The sequence below is a fragment of the Bombus huntii genome, chromosome 14 (assembly GCF_024542735.1).
Source record: "Bombus huntii isolate Logan2020A chromosome 14, iyBomHunt1.1, whole genome shotgun sequence".
Lineage (NCBI taxonomy): Eukaryota > Metazoa > Arthropoda > Insecta > Hymenoptera > Apidae > Bombus > Bombus huntii.
In genome coordinates this window covers 7,714,194-7,736,959 of record NC_066251.1, presented here as the reverse complement: position 1 = coordinate 7,736,959, position 22,766 = coordinate 7,714,194, and the positions used below count along the sequence as shown (strand labels likewise).

Here is a 22,766-nt window from a genome sequence, read left to right as displayed (position 1 = left end):
TCATCTTAATTATATTTTTCAATGCTAATAATGGATTATCAATGCCCTCTTTAGGAAGAATTTGAATGCGGTGTGCGCATTTGCCTGCGGACATGCGTTTTCCGGTTCTAGTTCTTTCTGTGACAGGCATTGCAGCAAGATGGTGAGTTTCGTGTATGAGAAGTTTAAATCTTTAATTGTAGAGAGAATCCTATGCAAAATACACAAATTTTTAATGAAAAAATTACAAAACGATTATTCGTGTAACTGGTTAAGAAAATATTTTTTAACCTTTCAAAGATAATTAAATAATATTCTGTTATCTGTTGAATGTTTTGGTTATAACTTCTGTTTCCAAGAATTATAATATAATATAAGATTCTTTAATTAATTGTTTTTCTTTTACTATATTTTTCATGTTCTCATATTATTTCCTATCATATATAAAAATAAATTTCGGAACAATTAACTGATGATAGTATACGTTTATAGGTTATCTCGCGTTGTAATCTTAATGCGTGCGAGTTACATATGAAATGATTTTATTCTATTCAAATTTATGTTTCAGTCGCTTGTAATTCCAGAGAAGTTCCAACACATTCTTCGTGTCATGGGCACGAACATTGATGGTAATAGAAAAGTTATGTTTGCTATGACAGCAATTAAAGGTGTTGGTCGTCGTTACGCCAACATCGTTTTAAAAAAAGCTGATATCGATCTAGATAAGCGTGCTGGAGAATGCTCAGAGGAGGAAGTAAGAATTAATTTAACAATAATGTCATACAAACAAGATTTATTATATTTTTATAATATTTATTTGATTTTTTTGTTATCAGGTTGAAAAAATTGTAACAATTATGGCTAATCCTAGACAGTACAAAATCCCAGATTGGTTCTTGAATAGACAAAAAGATATTGTTGATGGCAAATATTCACAGGTGTGTATAGCAAAAGAAAAAGATAAGAGATCCCTAACTATGTAATGCACAATTTTACGACTAACCATATGAACTTTATGTATGGATTAGATGGTAGCTTGTGCTAGAGAAACTGCATGATAGGTTGCTATTTAACATTGAAGTTAAATGGTGTGTCAAATAATTAACGTGCAACATATAAAGTTCAGTACTGTTACATTTCTTACATTGCTCTTTTCATTTCAATCTTTAAAGAAGTTACAAAATAGCAATTATTTTATATTATATTTTATAGCTTACTAGTTCATATCTGGATTCAAAACTTCGTGAGGACTTGGAACGAATGAAGAAAATTCGTGCTCACCGAGGTTTACGTCATTACTGGGGCTTGCGTGTACGTGGTCAGCACACAAAGACTACGGGTCGTCGCGGTCGTACAGTAGGTGTATCAAAAAAGAAGTAATTTTATATTTTCTTGATTATTAATAAATTAATAAAACAATATTAAGGGTTTCATTTTAAGAATAAGTGACACCTAATTTGAAGAATATATTTATTAAAGACAATATTAACGTGTATTAGTATATATCATGATTTTAATATTTATAGAATACAGTTTTCACTTTGAACAACAACTGATTTACAATTATGGAAACATTTTCTAACTAATCGTATTATATAATCGTGTTTTCGTATTTTAAAAATTGACTGCTCTCGTTTGATATGCATTATTTATGTAGATTTTAGGAGCAGGAAATATATAATCCGAGAAATGTAGTTTCTCAATTCATCACATTTTGGTAATTTTTTTTACATTAATTGCACGAAGTGGAAGAAATATTTTATAGTGCATAATGCAAATGCAGTTAAAATTGAAAGTAGAATGAAGCATTTAAATGCAAGGAATGTGCATTAAAGTTATTGACTGAATTTTCGTTGACCAACATCAATTAATTCTAGATATGCTGCGGGTATTTTTCCTCGTCTTATTCCACTTATACCAATTACGTACTCCTCATTGCCGGGTATCTCGATAACCGTAATTACCTACAAGATAATTGAATTTTATAAAATTTTATAACATATTAATAAATTCGTTTAAAGTAATCTACCAAACTTCAAAAAAGCTAGACTTGAGAGGTCAAAATCTGCTGAGACATGTTTAAGGTTATGAAAAATAAAATACATTTAACAGAATGAATGACAATTTATTTTTTATACATGCAAAATTTGAATAAATGTACATGTGTGTTCTTTTATATGTGCTTTACTATATGCATACACGTAACAATACTTTATACGTAAACAAATATACAAATGAAATCAGAACAAACAGATATTAAACACCAAAAACAAATCTAACAAAAGTAAGAAAATTATACATTTGTGAAACTTATAACTAAAAAATATAGATATATATATCATGCATAATTTTTCTTAAAGATTTAATGTCAGATATACAAAAGTACTAATTTTTAAACAGAGAGACAAAATAACTGAGTATCATATGCAATCCCAATGTATATAAGTATATATCTTCTTATTTTGTAACACCTTGCATCATTTTTATGATACATAAAACTATAAGAATTTATTTACACTACTTCAAACGTTCTACTTTTATTTTATACATTATAGAAACAAAAAGATCTAAACTACATATAAAATAATTTTAAACTATATGACAATATATCATGGAAAATTCTTATATAAGTAACATTATGTGTTATCTACTACATCTTTCCTATTATATATATAAAAAACCAAAAACGCATTTATATTGCACTAAATTTGACGATTTTAAAATGCACAATTTTTTATCTGTATTCATATACATATAATATATTTCTAAGAAATGCGCTAACTTTTATTATACGTTTGAGTTTAAGGGAATAAAAAGTTCATACAATTAATGTAAGTAAATTATAAAATATTTCCAATCGATATCACGAAATTTTTATAAATATAATTGAACTAATAAATGCAACTCACTTTTAATAACGTTTCATGCCATTTGTACGGCTATGCTGCAAACATGCTTCTTAATTAAATCACAAATTTTGTTACCTCATTTTGCACAACGCTTAATTCTTCAGAATTTGTCGCAGAAAAATCGCATAATACCCTTGCTAGTTGCTCATCGTCATTTCCTGATACATTGGATGTTGATTGGGTAGTCGGATGATAAGGACCCCCAGATAAGCTGGGTAGGATAAATTACAATTTGGTTGAGTTTGGTGAACATGCATTTTAAAGTGAATCAGCTATTTGTGCAAACATGAGAAACTTTTCTTTTTTAACATTTAAAATTTGGACTGTATTTGTAGACTATATAATTCAACATAAAAAACTTGATAATACTACAAATACTAAAATTTTCTTTATTTTGTAAGAAATATGCAAGAATTTTGATTACCATTAGGATTTTATATAATCTACATGCTACATACACATGAATAAAAATAATTAAAATTATTGATAAATTATATTGATACACATATGAAAGCATAAGCGGTTTGACAAATAGGAAAACATAGATAATAGTAAACGAAAGATAACGAAATTTTGAGAAAGAATATCCCAATACCTTTTAACAGATACATTGTTAGTACTAAAGAAAATTTAGCAACATGCATTAGGAACAAACATTAATCAGCTGTACAGTGCATATTTGGATATTGACTCAAGTATGAAAATATTTAAAAAAAAGAAAAAAATGTACATAATAAAATTCTTCTCCTAATTCCATTATTTTCATAGCTGAATTGCTATTATTTCACTATACAAAATTCATTAGCGGTAAATAAACATTTCATAGAGATAATTTATTCACTCATTTCTGATAGTTACATGTTTTAAAGCAGCATAATAGACTAACAATCATTTAACATACTTCTAAAATTGTATTTGTTAACATGTATGTATATACCTACATATATATTAAAGAAAAAATGCAGTAAGCTTCTGTTTATTATTTTAGATCACAATTATTACGAAGTAGTTATTGCCCTTTTTTTAAACGCGATTATAAATTTGTAAAGCTAAACATTCGAAGTATTCGTCTCAAAGGTAGCAGTAACATAAGTAGAATCAGAAAGGGGTGGATTTATAGAGGAATTTTGGGATTGTGAAGGTGAGGGTGTTAGCTCGATCACATCTTCGCTGTTGACTCGCAGCAAAGGACTCGGCTGACGCGTCCTGCAATCCCAATCATGCAGGCAAAGATAAAGAATAGAAAGAATACATCAGAGGAATGAATAAGTATAAGAAGCATAGGACTAGAGCAAAAACAAAGATACCATTTTTATTGTGAAACATAAATAAAATAGATTACAATTACTACTTAGAACAAACAAAAAAACATTACATATATCGCGTTTATAAAAATGAGCAGAATTTTAAGCAGTAGAATATTCTACATGATGATCTTTGCGAATGAGTAATGATTCTATAAGCTTATCCTAAATACTTTTACGTGTCATATATGACACAGCATCCAATAATTATTAGACATTACTCACTCGGATCACCAAAGAGTGGGATAGCTGTACAAGGTCAGTGCAGGATAATTAAACAATGTTTGAAGAAAAAACTTTTAAAGAAAAGTTTGTCATCTTACCCAGCAAGTTCACGTTGCAGATCTTGCATTGTTGCATGACATTGAGCGTAATAACGTGCTTGTGCCTCGACAAATTCATGCAAACAACGTAAGTGCCCAGCCTGAGAGCTTTGAACACCTTCCAGCAATAATTTCACTATCTCTGCTTGACGATCGAACTCCGATTGCGCTATTCTCAACTCCCTCTCTGCCTGAGTAGAGTAATAAAGAGTTTTATTCCTTGCATCTGATTAGCATAAAAAATTGTTTGTGCAACATAAAATGACAGATAATGGAAATAACTTACAGCATAACTTTACAATGAAAGTTATGTATAACATCATTATAACAAAAATGGTAAAATTTGCAATTACAAATGATAGTTTCATAAAATGTTTTTTTATGAAACTTTTAAATCTATCCATTTGTAATTGCAAATTTTACCATTTTTTACAAAACTTTAAATAAAAAATATAAAATTATAAAAAAATTAAACGTGTATTTAAAAGAGTACAGGGATAGTCTCAAATTTTGAATCATTGAAGGTGTCAACTCCATTAATACCTGATCAAGTAATACTTCAGGTGATACCCCAGTCTCCTATGAGATGCAGCAGTGTATAGGACAAGGCACATAGTAAATATATAGTGTATATAATTAAATAAAATGATAAATAGTAAAACTTACACTCTGCTGACCCAGCATACTTCTTGCTTTCCTTACTCGGTTTTTACACGAATCTAGGTCCAATCTGAAAATAAAAATTAGTAATATTAACAACATACATTTAAATGTACAGAAAAAAATGAAATACATACCGTTTATTTTCCAATATTGACATTTCTTTGGTAACAGTTTTCATTTCACCTTCCAAAAATTTTCTTAAAGGTTGTATGTAACAATTAGCAGAATCTTTAATGAAATTTCTCTGAATTTGTCCTAACTTTTGCTGGCATTGTCCAACCTTGTTTAATGCACTGCCTAAAGCAGAAGTTTTAGAACTTATATAAAATTACAGAGCAATGGTAATTAATAAATTAATTTTGTATACCATAAGCAATTCCTGGACCAAAATCATTTCCTGCCTCTATCATATCCATGCCTACATATTCTAGATTGCTCAATCTGTTAGGTTTCTTTTTATCAATCTTCTCATAAAAAAAGTCTTCAATTCTATTGCCTGTAAAAAAATACATTGCATAAATATGTGTAAAGCTTTATAATTTAAATGTATCATATAATATTCTTATAATACCTGGATTTGGAGTAAGTACTGCCTCCATATTCCTAAGAATCTTTTCAGTCCATGTTTTAGTTGCATTTGCTCTATCTGCAAGGTGCTCTAAATGAGCATCTAATTCAGTTTTCTCTGATGTTCCCAATGTTTCTTCTGTCAACTACAGCCAAATTTTAAACATTATAGTAAATTAAGGCAACTAAATTTTTAATTCTTTATCATTTTTTCTATTTTTCTTAACAATAAAATATATCTTTTGACTAAATTTTGATGACATTAGCATAAATATTAAAAATGACAAGTGTTAGTCATCCCAATTTATTTGATATATTCTGAGTCATCAAATGATTAATTACTTAAACTCTTCAACAACTCTTAAACAATTCTGGAGTCTTACACATTAAGGAATTTTATAAAGATAAGTAAATATCACTCTAGAATGATACTGCTACAAACAAGAAAATTAACAAATAGCACAGTATAGAAACTATTATTCAAATGTGCTATATATTTACTAACCTTACATTTCAATAATAATTAAATTTAATTTCTAGAAAAAAAATTACAAATAAAAACATACACATAACGTATCACATATAAAAATTATTACAAAATATATAATATCATAAAGATTAAATGAAATAGTAATTGCCAAGTAATGATTATTTTATCGAAATGTTTCTTCACTGAAAAAGGTACAAAATGTCAGAAATGACAGCGTTCAGCCACAAGTATCTTAACTAGTACATTTTCTTATTAATATGAATTTGTTGAATTATTATATTAAACACTTCTTACCTGTACGACTCTACTAAGCGCAGCACCAGCGTCTTTCACTAATTTCTTAACGTTTAAATCCATTTTTGCGCCTATTCTGATATGAATCCTCTACCTACATCAATCCTTTGCTACTCTTTACATGTATTTTCCATCGACCATTGATTCCAAGTGTCCCCGCGAAGAGGCGCTTCGTTTGTAATTTATATAAGTATTAGATTTTTATGCTTATTCTCTGTACATATATTCTACATTTTACGAGATTTAAGCAAAATTATTATGAACTTTTCCAAAACACTGTTCAAATAAATGTTGTTTTCAGTTGGAGATCAAATACACCAATTAAAGCGAAAAATTTAATACTAATCAATAGAAAAAGTACCACTTTTAACAAAAAATTTCCCTTATTCTTCGATTATTATTTATTTTGATTATTACAAAATGTTTCTTGTAATAAGAAACCGAATATTTCAAAGGTCTGGGAAAACTATAAAAGATCCATTGGCAAGAAAAGCAATGTTTTCGAGGAAATGATCATAAATCCAATAAATTGCCACAAGTTATCTAAAGAAATGGTACATATGTATATTATTTAATAGAATGTTAGTTTAGTTTTACAAATACATTGCTTTAAAATCTTTCGTATATTTCTCTAAAAATTTATTAATCCAAACGAGATGACATCTTTTTATAAATATTTAATATATTAATAAAACTGGAGTAAAAGATAAACTGAGTATTTTTATTTTAATTTATCTTAAAATTGTTTGATTTGAATACAGCGTAGAAATATATGTAAGTATATATATATGTAAATATGTTTATATAATGTATAAAGGGGCCAAAAGATTGCGTGCGCTGCAATTTGCACCCTGGAGGGAAGAGTTATTTATAATTTGAAGTCTGTTATTGTTAATGCTTTGTTATTTAAGAATTTACCTATGCATAACGTAATTTTGAAAGCTGCAAAGCGGTGAGTAGCATATAAAAAATCCAACCAATATGGATGTCCTATCAATTTTCATTCTTTTCAAAGCAAATAAAGGTAGATTAACCTATGTTTGTTGATTTGACACAAGGACATTCGCCACATGTAATTTGACATACGATGAATTTGATATTTACATATTTACAAAAAATAAAAATTCGAAATAAAAGTTGTATTTGGAAATTAATTTAATGATATTCATTTTTCGATACGTAAATCGTGTTATATATACGTATAATGAAAGAATATTATGTGGGTCATTTGACTTTGGACTTGAATTTTAATGAATGAAACTAATGCAGTTTTCATGATTTTCTTACCAATATTTTATTGTTATATTTATTTCTACATTTATGATTATTAACATGTATTTATACATGATATCTTTTAAAATAAAATTTCAGGTTTCATACAAGGAAACTATTTATTTCTGGTCAATCAGAATTAAAATTTTCTTCTTCACCTGTAGTAAATGATATTACATCAATTACTATGACTGCTGAAGAGAAAGATATAGAATTTGAAACAATTCAATCTGAATTTTATACATTAACATGGTTATATAAAAATGCTCCTTGCTTTGCCATAAATGGATCTAAGGTAGATGTAAAAAATGTTTATTTCAGAAAGAATTCAGAATGTACTTAACCATAGTTTTGTATTTTCAGATTAAAGTAATTCATGAACCAAGTGTATTTTATTCCACTCTTGTACAAAAGTGTAAAAATGCAAAGAAGAGAATAACATTTGCATCATTATATTTAGGCACAGGAAAATTAGAATCTAATTTAGTAAGCATATTCTAAGATCTAAGCATTTAAAGCTTTAACATGATAAATAATAATATTTTTATTATTAGGTAAATGCTGTAAATGAAGCTTTAATTACAAGTAATGGTAATGTTGAAGTTAAAATTTTGATAGATTTTATGAGGGGATCTAGAGGTAAATTAAATTCTCGTAAAATGTTGGAACCATTACTTAATGGAAAACATGGTCATTGTTGTCAGATTTTTTTGTATCATACTCCAAAACTTCGTGGGTTCTTGAAAATGATTACACCAGATCGTTTCAATGAATTGATAGGATTACAACATATGAAATTGTACATGATAGACAATGACATAATAATTAGTGGGTAAATATTTAAATATCTAATTTTATGTAAAGTCATTTAAGCAAATAGTTATAATTAAATATATTTTTTAGTGCTAATCTTAGCAATGACTATTTTACAAATAGACAAGATCGTTATTTTGTGATTGAAGATTGTGAAGAACTTTGTGATTTTTATGATGAGCTAGTCCAAAGAGTGGGAGAATTTAGTTTTGTACTTAAACCTGATGGAAATACAGTATTAAATCCTGCTCTGAAAGTCAATCCTCTTAAGGATCCTATTACATTCATTGAAAAAGCTGCACATAGTGTGAAAGCTTTGTTCCAGAGAGAATTAGAAGAATATTCTGATCCTGAAAAAATAGGTACATATGTACTCTTTATCATACTCTTTATCACTCTTTATCATTTATAAAAACATAACTCAACAAGATTGAAGCATAAGTACGGTTGTTTTTGTAGCAAAAGATTTAGATGTAGATACTTGGATTTTTCCTTCGGTACAGATGGGTCAATTAAACATTTATCATGATAGCCAGATAACATTGAAACTTTTACAGACAGCTCCGCCAGGTACAACAATCAAATTAGCAACTGGTTACTTTAACTTAACTTCAGAGTACAGTGAAGCATTGCTTAAACACTGTCAAGGAACATGTCATTTGTTGACAGCACATCCGACTGCTAATGGTTTCTTTAGTAAGTTTATGTTGTAAACACAACTGAGTGAAAATTATTTACTTTTTAAACTAATGTCACATGTCATATTTAGCTGCAAAAGGCATTGCTGGTTGCATTCCGGCAGCATACACAAAAATAGAGGAGGCATTTGTTAAATACTGTAACAAGTTAGGACAACAAAATAGAGTAATTTTGTGGGAATTTATTAGGCCAGGATGGACGTATCATGCTAAAGGACTTTGGTATTCTTTACCAGAGCAAGAAAAGCCTTGTCTCACGCTTATTGGATCCCCTAATTTTGGTAAGATCTAAAATTTAAAAAGAAATTGATTTTAAAATAATAGAAAAAAATTAATCCTAGGTTACAGATCTGTTAACAAAGACTTGGAAACTCAAATTACTATTATAACCAAGAATAGAAACTTACAAAATGAATTACAAAGAGAGCATGAACGTTTGTTTTCATGCGCAAAACGTGTAACAAATAAAACATTTTTTGAACGGGATAGAATTCCTCCGAGTTGGGTATGTGCTGTCGTTGTTCTGTTTCGATATTATTTTTAGTATTATGTCTGTTTAATGTTTACCATTTATAATCTAAGTCATAATTCGTAGACCGGTGGCAATCGTTTTCTAATACAAATAATCATATGAATTAAAGCTATAAAAAAGAATATTATAATTTATGTTATTAATTTACAAAATTTTCTTCATTTATCATTTACATCGTGTTTAAATTATGAGAAATATATAAATTAATAGATCTCTTTCTATTTATAAATATATGAAACTAAATAAATCGAGCTATATGGGTTTGATAAATAAAAAAGTACGTCATATATGTTTGTATTGATAATAATTATTTGTTGAATGACATACTATCCTGTATGGAACATGATAAAACTTTATGGTACTACGTTTACGACGTTTCATACGCAACGTCGGGAAAGTGGAAGAAATTCCAATTAAGGTGCAGAAATAGTATAAGAAAAACTGTTCATAACCACTTAAAATAGTCATTTCAGTCTACTATTGTGAGCCACAATCTATGTGGCTCTGGAAGATAATTACTTCGATGACACTTTTCACAAATGACTGAATTGGTTTTGCACTAGAGATTTCCAAAAATGGCAGAGATGAAAACTTCTTCCACACAGTTTTATTTCTCGTCGATGATGAATGTTTCTTCTTTGACGAAAAATTCTATTACTTCTTCTTCTACATTCTTTGAATCAGAATCTAATTCGTCGGTGTCGATAGCTGAAAAAGAGTTTAGCATTGTATAAGATACCTCACTTTTAAATTCCAAAAAAGAAATTTATTACAATACAAACCATTACGTAATTCTAAACGTCTTTTCTTCTGGTTATTCCATTCTTGTATACGTTTTGAACGATATTCTTCAAATGCTTTCATCGCTGCGCAGCGTTTTTCGATTAATTCCTAAAAAATAATTTTGTTAGTAAATGCATAATTCATATTAAATATATATCAATACAGTATGATATAAGTACCTTCGAGGCGCGCGTCAGTCGCATACGATCTTTGCTTTCAAATTGTGCAGAATATTTCTTTAAATTTTTCTTAATTTCTTTAATTTGTTCTGGTGTTAATAACGTTGGTGGTCTCGGTCTCCATAATAGTTGATTGAACTGATTAAGATTAACTCTTTTTAAGATACGTCCTTGGAATGTCCATATCCAGTATCCATTATCTACGCTAGTTTTCCAACTCGAAACTGCTGTTACTACATACCTGTAATGAAATATATATTTATATAATTGTTATATTAAAAAATATATATTTATGAAATATTTTATATATAAATATGTCGGGTTTACATTAGAATTAGGGTTAGGGGCGTGATACGAATCTTCGTTTGGATTACATGTTGTCGTTATGCAATAGAGAAGACATTGACTAGTGCAAATACGATTATCATAGAACCGGACAAGTAACCGTGGTAATTAGATACTCGAGAAACTAATGACAATGATCCTAGGTTCAATAACAAATCCGCGGTCGACGGGATGATAGATGAACGTGCTCACAAAATCTAAGTCGGACGCGTAATATTCACTAGTCATAAGGGGTTACTCTTTTCGTCGATGAGATCGCGAGAGAGGATGACTTTCCCGTCCCGATGACGCCACGGAGGAAAACTATTAATGGGGTGTGTCTAAGGACACGAGATCATCGGATTCGTCGAGAAAAGCCTTCGTTCAGAAAGTAAAGGAAATTGGCGTTGCTGCTAATTGGTCAATCTCCATATCGGTGGTTAGAAAAAGATGCTAGCCGCCGTCGAGGGAAAGTTGCTAGTGGGAGACGCTGCTCGTTGAAAAATAGGTCTCCCCTATTTTCCCGTAGTTGGGACAAAGACTGTTTGTCTGTTTGAAGGATTTTAGCTAAATCTAGTTAGCTAAATCTTAAGATTTATAACGGGCCCTCGGGCTAGCTGAACATGTACTGCGGAGACGCATCGACATCTGGCAATCATCTTACTCGAAGAATAGGGCCTGCGTGTGGCGAGCCACGGGACAGAAACTGTTGGAATGTTTACTGTCGCGTGCCGCCAGAAATATTTCTTTTAAGGAGAGCTATAGAATTGCTCCATACCTTTGTTAGACAAAGCGTTCATCCCGTGATCACAAATCTCGAACAAATACAATCGGATCGAAGGACGACAATTGTTTAATTACGGCTATGATAGAATCTAGATTACGGTGTTAAGGGATTTTCCCGAAGTTTCAAGAGAAGGCTCCGATGTCCTTTCATCTCCGACAAATATGTGAGAATAAATTCTTACCGTCCAGTAGGATCCCATTCGACATCTGAAGTTTGATAATGGTCAGTTGAGTTCATGATAGTAAAATCATTAGTATCAATGAATTCCAAAGCCCCTGCCATGGTTGTCAATCCAGCAAGAACAATAAATTGTCCAGATGGCGACCAAAATAGATGATTACAAGCCTTCTTCTCTAATTTTTCTGTTGAGTAAAATGAATATTTATGTACATAATACCATGGTGATATTGAAATTTATGGGATAATTGTTACAAGCTTACTAAGAAGGGCTGGTTGATGACCGTATCGTACTTCATAAAAGCTAACGTTTACGCTTGGAATCTCTCCGTGAATAATAGCAAATTTGCTTCCAACAGGTTCCCAAGCAAATGCATGGATTGGTTCTTTTATTTCTACACTATCGACTGGAATTTGCTTTTCCCTCATATGAAAGATTTCAAAGTTATAAGACATACCCTGTTAATAAACATAAAGTTATGCGCATGCTACATACATTTTAATGGATTCAATAACTAATTTAACAAATACCGTATATTTCTGTTCCGTTTTTTCTTTGCGTTTGGCAAAACGGTCGACTTTCACACAGAGATAATCTCCTGACTTTTGCCAAAAAATTTTACAATCAGCTACATTAAACAAGTTCTTGTTACGAATTTCATTTCGGCTAAAAATATGTATTTCAACTTATAATTTAAATAATTTATGAAATATGGAATATAGTGAAAAATACTAAAAATGTATTACTTTGGAATTTCGAGAAGAGTGACTCTAGCTGGAACATCTTTGTCTTCTGGTACCCAGTAAGCAAGAACGTTATCTGTTGGAGACCAACTAAAATCTCTGATACCAGGAATTTTTATACTCTTCTTATCTAATAATCCAAATGACTGCAATATTTATAATAAGATTACTAAAACCCAAACATGCTGAAACATAATGCTATTTATAACATTAAAGAAAGGAACATACTGGTGTTTCATATACACTCAAAACATCTTCCCCCATACGAGCAAGATATTTATCATCATGCGACCAGCGGAAAATAGGCCATACTGAAGAACCATCTGCGAAAAACGCACGTTTTTCTTGTCCAGTAAGAATGTCCCAAATTACTAGTCGTTTCTGATCTGAACCAAGATCAGTTCGTGGAGTGTATGTTACTAAATAACGTTCGCAAGGAGAAAAGTCAATACATTCAACACCCTTCTGACTGAATCTGGCTTGTTGTAAAAATTGAGGACCACCCCATAATGCAACACCCAATTTGTGGAATGTTGCTAAATATGTCCCCAATGGAGACCATTTAACATAAGTCTCAGTCCATCGCTACAGAAAATATAAAAATTTAGTACTCAATAAGTGATCAATTAAAATGAATAAAATATAATAACTTACGGAACGTTCTTCAAGCAATGTTGGTTCAGGAGCAGAATTCTGCCAGACTTGAACAGTAACAGAAGGGCCATTACCACAAAGTACACAAAATTGGTCATAAGCATCTGGTTCTAAAAGATAATAATGTAAATCTGCTGCAGCTTTAAATTCTTGTGGTTTTGGAGGTTCCCATTCATCTGCAATTTCTTCAAATTTCTTAAAATCGGTAAACAAATTTACTTTGAACGTGTGTTGCTTGTCAATTTTGTAATTATTTACAGATTGGGCAGCTGCTAAAGCATTAAGAGGATTATTATATTCTAGAAATATGTACCTGAAATGAAAAATATATAGTTAATACAATAACATTTGAATAATTTCTTAAGGATAATATATAGGTCATTAGTACACACCCTTTTGTATATCCATTTTCATTTTTGGGATAATATTGATTCACTATTGTGCCAAATTTTCCTAAGACTTTGCTAATGACGGATTGAAGTTTTTCCAATCTTTCTGGTTCAACCTGGGGAACTCCATCAACGACGATTACGGATTCCACTCCATCTGTCTCTGATGGTTTTTGCTTCAAGATATCACCAAGGAGTTCTGCAAATAAGAATATTAAATTGGAAAGAAGTTGAACAAAATTATATTCAATATAAGTTACGAAGTAATATTTAATACAAAGTATGAAACACTCGTGGCTTTTTAGGTTAGGCATGCATGCCACATTTGCGATTATACGTAGCCATGCTTTCAGACGTCCTGGCATAGCTTCTATTGATGAAAATTCATTGAGGATAAGTTTTGTTTACCTTCGTCGGTAATATCGTCCACAAATCCTTCAGGATCGCTGAAATTTGGCTCTTCATCGTCGTTAAATATATCATCATTATTTTTAACATTATCTTCGTTTTGAAGTGTTTTATCTGCTAACGTTTTCTTCGCCATCTTGGAAACCTCTGAACGTACAGAGAGTCAAATGGAAATGGCAGCGAGTTCAATGCAACTTTTGAAAGGTGGAAGTGGTCAAACATGTGCACCCATTTCTTAGTGGATAAAATTGACCAATCTTTTTTTATTTTTATATCTGTTGCATTTATTTGAAGTACTAATTTTATTTACACAAATTGCTCTACATACATATTAGCAGAAATATATTGATTAGACAATTGGATAAATCTTTGAATAATGCAAAAAATTTATAATAAAAAGGAAATAAGATATTTTTATTTAATTTAAAAGATAAAATATTTAGAGATACGTGTATAGATATTTTGAAAGTGGAAGTTAGGAATATTATAAGGTTTCATAACTACAAGTTTTGATGCTATATGTTGTCCACTCTGACATGATTATGATTATAACTATCTTCATAAGCCATATTCATATACATAAAGGGATTTAGTATATCAAATCAATGAATGAATGTATCAATAAAAAAGTCATATTCTTTTACTTTTTGAATATATTTAAAAACGTCCTATAATTTCTGTATTTTCTAATGTAGTAAATACAATTTATAAAATAATACCAGAATATAAATGAATCTATTTCACTTGATTTAACAATTTGATTTACATATTTAAATTATGTGCAGTATTTTCAAATGAGAAAATAGTGTAATAATATATCCATCTTGTTTTAGTTGTTGACTTTTTTTCTCATTATTGCAAGAAAATTGTAATTATTATTGCGCAACTGTTAAAGAAACTACTAACAATTAATATATATAACAATAAATTTCAGTTCAAAGTTATGTTATAAATTATTTATTGTATTGAATATAATATATACATGTCACGTAACACACATTCTAAACAGTTCATATGTTTACCAAGTGACTTTTAATTAATATTATTGCATTATTAGTCTAATTCCGATGAATTTTTGAAGTAGTTCAAAATTTGATACTATTTTAACTAATTTCTTAAGTATCAATATCATCTTTTCTATAGTAATTTATTTAAAATTATTTCTTACCGGCAAATGAATTGAGGTTATGTCATATGTATATATATATGTATATATATATTATTGTTTGGTTATATTATTAGGAAAATATGAATAAATTATTGACTACATCGATAAGAGAAGTAAGTCAAAAGATAAATGCTGGTGATGTGGGACCTTCTGATGTTACAAAAGCAGCTATTAAAGTTGCATCAGCTATTAAACCTTTAAATGCTTATATTACTATTACCGATAAAACAGCAAAGAAACATGCTGAAAACTCAGATTCACGGCAAAAAGATTGTAGCTTATTGGGAAAACTCGATGGAATTCCCATTGCGATTAAAGATAATTATTGTACCAAAGGTCATCTAACAACTTGTGCATCAAAGATGCTGTCAAATTTTATTCCCACCTACAATGCCACTGTGTATCAACGTTTAAAAGATGCTGGAGCAGTGTTAATTGGTAAAACTAATCTCGATGAATTTGCTATGGGTTCTGGAACTATTGACTCATATTATGGACCAACAAAAAACTTATGGAACTCAGATTTGCTTTCAAAATTTTATTCTTGCAATAATCAAATGAAAGAATATACAGAACAGAATAAAAATGCAGATTCCTGGCATATAGCAGGTATATATGGTTAAAGTCTTTTATCAAATATTTTATAAGAATTTTATTTTAGGTGGTAGCAGTGGTGGTTCTGCAGTGGCTGTTATAGCTGGAAGTTGTTATGCTGCAATTGGTTCAGATACTGGAGGTTCAACTCGAAACCCAGCATCTTACTGTGGTTTAATTGGATTAAAACCTACTTATGGTTTGGTATCGCGCTATGGACTTATTCCTCTTGTAAATTCAATGGATGTACCTGGTATTCTTACAAGAAATGTTGATGATGCTGTGTTAGTTTTAAATACTATAGCTGGTCCAGATGAGTTTGATTCTACTTGTTTACGAAAAGAATATGTACCATTTGACATACCAGACAAAATAAATATTAATAATATTAAAATTGGAATACCAAAGGAATATAAAGAGAAAAACCTAAGCCCAGAGGTACAAGAATGTTGGGATGAAATTTCTCAATACTTAAGTGAAGATGGAGCATCGCTTTCCACAGTATCATTGCCACATACTAACTATTCTATAATGTGTTACACAATTTTAAATCGTTGTGATGTTGCAAGTAATCTTGCTTGTTATGATGGCATGGAGTATGGTTACAGATCAGATGAATGGAGTTCGGTGCATAATATGTATAAGAAGACGAGGTCTGAAGGGTTTGGTAAAATAGTTAAAGAACGTATTCTAGTCGGGAATTATTTTTTATTAAATGAAAATTACGAAGAATATTACGTAAAAGCAATGAAAATAAGAAGATTAATCTCAGAAGATTTTGATGCAGTATGGAATAATAATATTGATCTCCTACTCACTCCTACCACTTTAACAGGAGCTCCTACCTATAATGATTTTATTTCAATGGATAACCAGGCACAGTGTTTGATTCAAGATTATTGTACTCAACCTGCTAATATGGCAGGTATACCAGCACTTAATGTGCCAATTAAACTATCTAAGAGTGGTTTACCATTATCCTTACAACTTATGGGACCTCCTTTGAAAGAGAAGGAACTTCTTACTGTAGCAAAATGGATTGAACAGAGAGTGCAGTTTCCTAAACTTGAATTGAAGGATCTATCTCTATTACAATAAAGTATTTCTGTACAAATCTTGTTTGATTTCCTACATCTCTTCTCCTTCTTACTACATCTACTTGACTTTAAGTTATTAACAGCATTAAAATCAAGCATTAATATCAAAATTTAAAATGCACATATCTAAATGAAGGTATTTATATTTTATATAATATTTTTAATTATGGTTGATCGGTCTTTTAAACAAATATAATATATTCTCGAAAAATTATTGTGGCATAAGATACAATTTATTATACTCTTAAAAGGTATTGACCATATTTGAAATTTCATTCTTTCGTTGAAATTCCTACGTTGGAGGACCTTTTTGTTATTGCATTGCAATGTACCGTGCTTTAGAAACGAATGCTAGGCGTTATACGTTAAAGTTAAACAGCGGGTAAGGTCGACCGTCGGTACAGCAGAGTATCGTGTCGACATAGGTATATGCGGCGGTTGGAAAAATATTTATACAAACTGTATCTGAATTATGAATTAAATTTTATCATTGACTATGTATATCCTTGTTTGTGATTTTATTATATGTTATATTATGAATAACAGTAATTCTTTCCCTTTTTTTTTACTTTATTAATGATTTATTAGTAAACTGCGGATATTTGTGCATTTATGGCAAATGTGAGTATGCAAAAATATACAGAAACGTTCACAAATACAAAATTATATAAAATATAAAAAATAAGGAATATGTATTACTTTATATATATATATATTTTATATATATGTATTACTATTAGAAAATTTTCATTTGTTAAAATTTTTTATCTATACTTCTAAAAATATGAATTTGCATGCAGATTCGCAATCTATTTATTAGAATTAATTTCTAAAAGTGCTTAGAAATATAGATGATTTAATTCGATTTCTTAATCTTATGTTATGTGGTTTAAATTATTACTTAACAATATTTCCTATGAATATTTCATTCCTAAAAGTTATCAAGAAAATTTTATACCATCGCAACATTATTTATAATCATTACAAATAGTAACTTCTCTACTTTTCATTTAACATTATAACAATAAAATATTTAATTGCATTTGGTTGACTTTATTAATGGTTAATGTAAAATGATTTCCTTTCACGATAGTTTTCAAGAATTAGATAGATTTTAAAACGTTTCAGGGACATATAAAATAATTTGAACGCATAAATTATTTAATTAGGTTTACGGAATCTCGAAATAAAGAATTGAGTTCTCATTACTCGATATTGCTTCTCACGAATTAAATCGATCGTGACGCTATCCACGGACGATATGTGTCATCGAGTGAAGCAACAACGTCACTAGAAATAAAACTATTAGAGAAATTATTTTTCTGTTACATAATGTTCCACGATACTGTAACAAACAATGGGAATTATTTTTTCCACCAATTAAAATCACCAATTACACGAAAGCAAATATTCTCATTCGCAGACAATATTACTGTATACATACATACACACGTGAGTACGATACAAAAGATTAAATATTATTTAATGTTAATTTAATAAAATATGCCCAATATGGGTGATGGGAATGGCTATGGTCGATGTGGATAGTTGTAAAATATAATTAAAATGTCAAATAAGTCCATTTTGCTAAAACAAATATACATCCTATTTAATATAATGTGTATCGAAATTTTGCATTTTTATAATAATTGTAGTCTTTAGGGTAGGACTAAGGCAGTGAGAAAAAAAGAAGACTGCTATTCGAAAGAAGAGTCGTAGAGTAAGGGTCGTCACTGCAATGTATACATGTATATGGAGTACATATTTCATTTTATGTTGAAATATATTTTATGTAATTAACAAAGACTTCTGTTGCGTACACGGGAGGATTAAAGGAATGAAAACATAGGCTGGTGAGTATTCGAAAGAAAATTCGTATTATGAGGATTGTCATTGGAATATAATATAGAATATATATTCCATTTTATATTGAAATATATTTTATATGAGGTTTAATATAGATCTTATTCTTGAATGCGGAAGGATTAAAGGAATGAAAAAATAGGAAAGCAGGTATTCGAAAGGAGATTCGTAGCGTAAGGGTGGTCTTTATAAAAACAGGGTTGGGCACAGGGTGTAAAGGGCGCATGCGTTGACCCGGCCGAGGGCTGTCGTGTCGCTCTCTGTCGACAATTCCGCCAGTCGTCGTGACGACCTCGAACCGACAGTGTCGCGAGTCGTGGTTTATCGTGGGAAATCGGTTCATCTCGTTCATTTTCGTTTTCTTTCGTTTACTACTACTACTATCCCTTTTATTCTTGTTCCCGTTCAGCTGATTATTCGACTGGTGTTGAACGATGTCGAAGTGGCGCGATTTAAATCGCGGTCGAATTCGCGCCGCGATCGGCAGTGTCGTAGTTTGAAGATAAAAGCGGTATCGCTGTGTCGTTAGTGTCGAAGATCGAGATCTCGAAATTATTGCGATTCTCGCGAAGTAGTGTAGGCGCGTTTCTGTTACGCAGAACACGGACGATTGGGAATTTAAACAGGTGTGTGCCAGGGCAAGGCTACTTGAATCAAACGTGTAAAACATAAAGGTAGATATTTTGTGAATAAACAAAGTAATTTAGTTGTTTTTATCCGGCCCGAATAATGAAATAATACGTAAAAGCTCTAACGCAATATCATTGAAAGTAAGTAAATAAAGTGACTTACATATCGTTTGATTGAGATTTCCAAAAGTCGTAGTAGAATAGCACATATCTTATAGAAGCCTATTAAGAAAGATTTCCATGGTTTAAAAAGAAAACGATTCATTGTAGTGCTATAAATCTGAGAAAAATTATGAATGAAATGTTACGTTGATGCAACGTAGGTCCTTAATGGATTAATATACATATATGTAACTATTGTTGGATGGCGTTGCTTTGAATAGTTTGAATTACGATAACTGAAAAAACTGAAAATAGCCATTTTAATACGTAATTTGCAAATTTGTAAAAAAAGTGGTAATTCTCAGATGAATGTTACATATATAGTAATTTTCACAAGTTATGGCTAATAAAATAACGTATGGAAAATCAAGAGTTTTGAATTTTATGATAATTCAATCCATAAATTTCTGGTATTAAGGTTTTTATATAATGTATCAAAGATTAATGGTGGACAAACTAAATAACATTGTTCATTCATATTCAATAATTATTTCCTTATATTTATATGGAAATTTGTATCTATATTACTATCTATATTTATATTTCGTTGAATTTATTTATAATACTTATTAATATTAGAAATACTAGAATGCTTGAAATAAACTCTTTCATATATATATTATAAATTATATATATTATAAATTTGTATATTCATTTATCAATTATACATCAATCTTATTTATCAGTCATTATACAATATGTGTTGTATATAGATTTACATGCGTCTTTTTGGAGATATAAATGATTTTTTGTAGAATATCTCGAAAAAGATTCGATTCTATATCTTTTCACGTAGTTGTTATTTTAATTTCTTTGATACAAATTCAATTTAATTATCAATTCATCTAGTTCTGAAAAATGAAATTGATACATAAAAGCAACATCAAACAATGGTGAAATGGAACAATCTATAATTATTTCATTTGATTAATTTAATACAACGATCGAATAATCGGGATTTTGATAAACAACGATTTATTCTAGCATTATATAAATTTCATTTCGATTTTGTTTCTGTCTTTTATCTTTATTTAATTCAAATGTACCGAGTGATGTATGAATAATGGATAATTCTGAAATACAAGTTACAATTTTCCGAATTTATTCCACGGAATAATTAGTTTTACTGCGATATTTCTGATACAGAGGCGCCGAGTATTAGGATAAGCAGATAAGGTTGTTAATGCTAATGAACGAAATGAATAGTATGTGGGATATTAATGACCGTATAAACGATATGTTTACCGAAATTAATTAAAATACAATTTACGTAGGTGGGCACGGATAAGCTTCGTATCAAAGTTATTTGTTTTTTAATTTTTCTGTATTGCTTTCTTAACTAAGATCATACCTTTTCTATTCATTTTGATAACAACTATATATACGAATTTTATTAATATTTGTTATTAGTATACTTATATTATACATATATGTAGTACATGAAATGTCTTATCGCATTTATCATTCAAGAAAAATGTATTGGAATACACTGTATAAATTAATTGCTTGAACTAATTTCGATTTTAAGAATCTTTCATACACTAAGGTTAAATATATGAAATTTTTGAGCTTATATGACAGTTACAGTACAAAATGGTACAAATGAAATTTATTTTCACAAATGAATTAAATGTATTAAGTTGTCCGAAAGGTTTCTTTCGTTTTATAAGGAAGTAATAGATAGAATAGATAGAATAAAATGGAATCATCAAAGGATGTATCATTGCTTCCTGAAAAAGACTGGCACATTTCACTGTAAGTTAAAATATCTTCGAGTGATGTGTCGATAATTTCCCATGCGCCCCTTGTTTCCATTCATATATTCGTGACTGTCGCTGTTCATAATGGGGCTCCGTCAATATTAGGGTGAACAGAGGTTCGGAAAATTTTGCTTTTCCACTCCCTTTCTCATTCTCTCTTTTTCTCTCTCTCTCTCTTTCCGTTTGTGCGACATGAAGCGTGTACTCATTCGTTCTATTTTGAGGATATTGATCGGCTTTCATGCCATATGAGAATATAAGGTTTCGAGGGAAAGTTACATCGTTGCCTTACGCTCGACCTTAATATCTTTAACCATGATCACTATAAACTTTCCCAAGAATCTGCGTCCTCATCTCGTCTGCTCGTGCATCGCCGTGTCTACGATCATAGTCCTCTGTTCTATACCGACCGTTTGAGAAGTTTCCTTTGATGTATGAGAAAAATCATGTGTTACTTTTCCAGAGATGTTGGTCTCTTGATATTTCATAAAAATTTAAGTCTATTTTCCATTAATTTCTTTTCTGGGCCATTCTTTGAAATATTATTCTATATTTCGTATATTTTACGTATCTTACTTATATTTTATATATTACTTATATTTTATATTTTATTCTGTGGAACAGGAAATGTTGTATTATAAATTAAGACAAAAATAGTTTAATTAGAGAAAAGGAGAGGATCAAAGTCTTTATCATTTGAGCACGTTTGCAATATCAATGAATCGGTAGGTCACAAGTTGTAAGTTATATAATAGAATATTTTTATAATATTATATATTAGAACTGTTAGAATTGAAGTCATCGATATATTCATCAATTTTCAATTTTTAATATTCGTAGGTAAACTAGTAAACTATTGTGTAAGGGGGTCTAAATACGTCATAGAATACAGAATGTAGAAAACAAAATATAGAATGTAGAATAGTGAAAATAGAAAAAAGATATACAATACAGAATACGTAGAATCCTTGAAATTTTATTCTGAAACATCCAATACGCAGAATATTTGATGAAATCATTCCGTCATTATGCTCCGACCACGACTTTTGTTCATGCATGGACCTTGTTTCGAGCAAAGACAGAGGCTAAATCTAATCTCCGTCTATGTGCCGTGACAAAAAACATGCATTACGACTGTAAAGCTCGCGTTACGTGAGTCTAAGCCATACCCTTGCACACGGCGAAGAAATAAAGGTAAAGAGTT

At 30.0% G+C, this 22,766-nt stretch overlaps 6 protein-coding genes across 18 annotated transcripts in view; 4 read left to right on the top strand and 2 right to left on the bottom strand.

The window, feature by feature from the left end:
* Positions 1–60: 60 nt before the first annotated feature.
* Positions 61–1,400, top strand: LOC126873463 (40S ribosomal protein S18). 2 transcript variants are annotated; one of them, XM_050634320.1, is made up of 4 exons: positions 61–142; positions 548–733; positions 816–917; positions 1,192–1,400. In XM_050634320.1, the coding sequence occupies exons 1-4, from the start codon at positions 140–142 to the stop codon at positions 1,357–1,359; spliced, it is 459 nt and encodes a 152-aa protein (XP_050490277.1). In that variant the 5' UTR covers positions 61–139; the 3' UTR covers positions 1,360–1,400. The 2 variants fall into 2 exon arrangements, with proteins under 2 accessions (XP_050490277.1, XP_050490276.1); XM_050634319.1 differs by lacking the exon at positions 61–142 and having other exon boundaries at positions 539–733.
* A 35-nt stretch (positions 1,401–1,435) lies between these two features.
* Positions 1,436–6,697, bottom strand: LOC126873462 (endophilin-B1). 7 transcript variants are annotated; one of them, XM_050634312.1, is made up of 9 exons: positions 6,530–6,697; positions 5,750–5,891; positions 5,546–5,674; positions 5,313–5,475; positions 5,182–5,245; positions 5,059–5,094; positions 4,516–4,706; positions 2,964–3,099; positions 1,436–1,943 (listed from the first exon to the last, which is right to left on the bottom strand). In XM_050634312.1, exons 1-9 carry the CDS (start codon positions 6,590–6,592, stop codon positions 1,815–1,817), a joined length of 1,053 nt encoding a protein of 350 aa, XP_050490269.1. In that variant the 5' UTR covers positions 6,593–6,697; the 3' UTR covers positions 1,436–1,814. The 7 variants fall into 7 exon arrangements, with proteins under 7 accessions (XP_050490269.1, XP_050490275.1, XP_050490270.1 ...); XM_050634316.1 differs by lacking the exon at positions 1,436–1,943 and adding an exon at positions 4,418–4,441 and having other exon boundaries at positions 2,866–3,099; XM_050634317.1 differs by lacking the exons at positions 1,436–1,943; positions 2,964–3,099 and adding exons at positions 3,929–4,094; positions 4,418–4,441.
* A 631-nt stretch (positions 6,698–7,328) lies between these two features.
* Positions 7,329–10,133, top strand: LOC126873461 (CDP-diacylglycerol--glycerol-3-phosphate 3-phosphatidyltransferase, mitochondrial). Its single transcript, XM_050634311.1, has 8 exons — positions 7,329–7,481; positions 7,901–8,096; positions 8,165–8,287; positions 8,356–8,633; positions 8,705–8,976; positions 9,074–9,310; positions 9,384–9,593; positions 9,654–10,133. The coding sequence occupies exons 1-8, from the start codon at positions 7,450–7,452 to the stop codon at positions 9,854–9,856; spliced, it is 1,551 nt and encodes a 516-aa protein (XP_050490268.1). The 5' UTR covers positions 7,329–7,449; the 3' UTR covers positions 9,857–10,133.
* On the bottom strand, positions 10,132–14,581 carry LOC126873459 (eukaryotic translation initiation factor 3 subunit B). Its single transcript, XM_050634307.1, has 11 exons — positions 14,290–14,581; positions 13,885–14,080; positions 13,493–13,805; positions 13,067–13,423; positions 12,842–12,984; positions 12,626–12,761; positions 12,358–12,553; positions 12,099–12,279; positions 10,807–11,047; positions 10,627–10,735; positions 10,132–10,552 (listed from the first exon to the last, which is right to left on the bottom strand). Exons 1-11 carry the CDS (start codon positions 14,423–14,425, stop codon positions 10,452–10,454), a joined length of 2,109 nt encoding a protein of 702 aa, XP_050490264.1. The 5' UTR covers positions 14,426–14,581; the 3' UTR covers positions 10,132–10,451.
* Positions 14,366–17,165, top strand: LOC126873460 (glutamyl-tRNA(Gln) amidotransferase subunit A, mitochondrial). Of its 3 annotated transcripts, none has more exons than XM_050634310.1 (3): positions 14,366–14,493; positions 15,532–16,066; positions 16,119–17,165. In XM_050634310.1, the coding sequence occupies exons 2-3, from the start codon at positions 15,538–15,540 to the stop codon at positions 17,147–17,149; spliced, it is 1,560 nt and encodes a 519-aa protein (XP_050490267.1). In that variant the 5' UTR covers positions 14,366–14,493; positions 15,532–15,537; the 3' UTR covers positions 17,150–17,165. The 3 variants fall into 3 exon arrangements, with proteins under 3 accessions (XP_050490267.1, XP_050490266.1, XP_050490265.1); XM_050634309.1 differs by lacking the exon at positions 14,366–14,493 and adding an exon at positions 15,028–15,157; XM_050634308.1 differs by lacking the exon at positions 14,366–14,493 and adding an exon at positions 15,170–15,459.
* A 2,136-nt stretch (positions 17,166–19,301) lies between these two features.
* The window catches only part of LOC126872768 (kazrin), a 139,450-nt gene continuing 135,985 nt past the window's right edge, over positions 19,302–22,766 (top strand). For 2 of the 4 annotated variants that reach the window (XM_050632918.1, XM_050632920.1), the window contains exon 1: positions 19,302–19,685. The gene's annotated coding sequence lies outside the window, so the exon portion shown is untranslated. Of the gene's footprint in view, positions 19,782–22,766 lie in introns of all 4 variants that reach the window. The other 2 variants (XM_050632921.1, XM_050632919.1) reach the window with 2 other exon arrangements.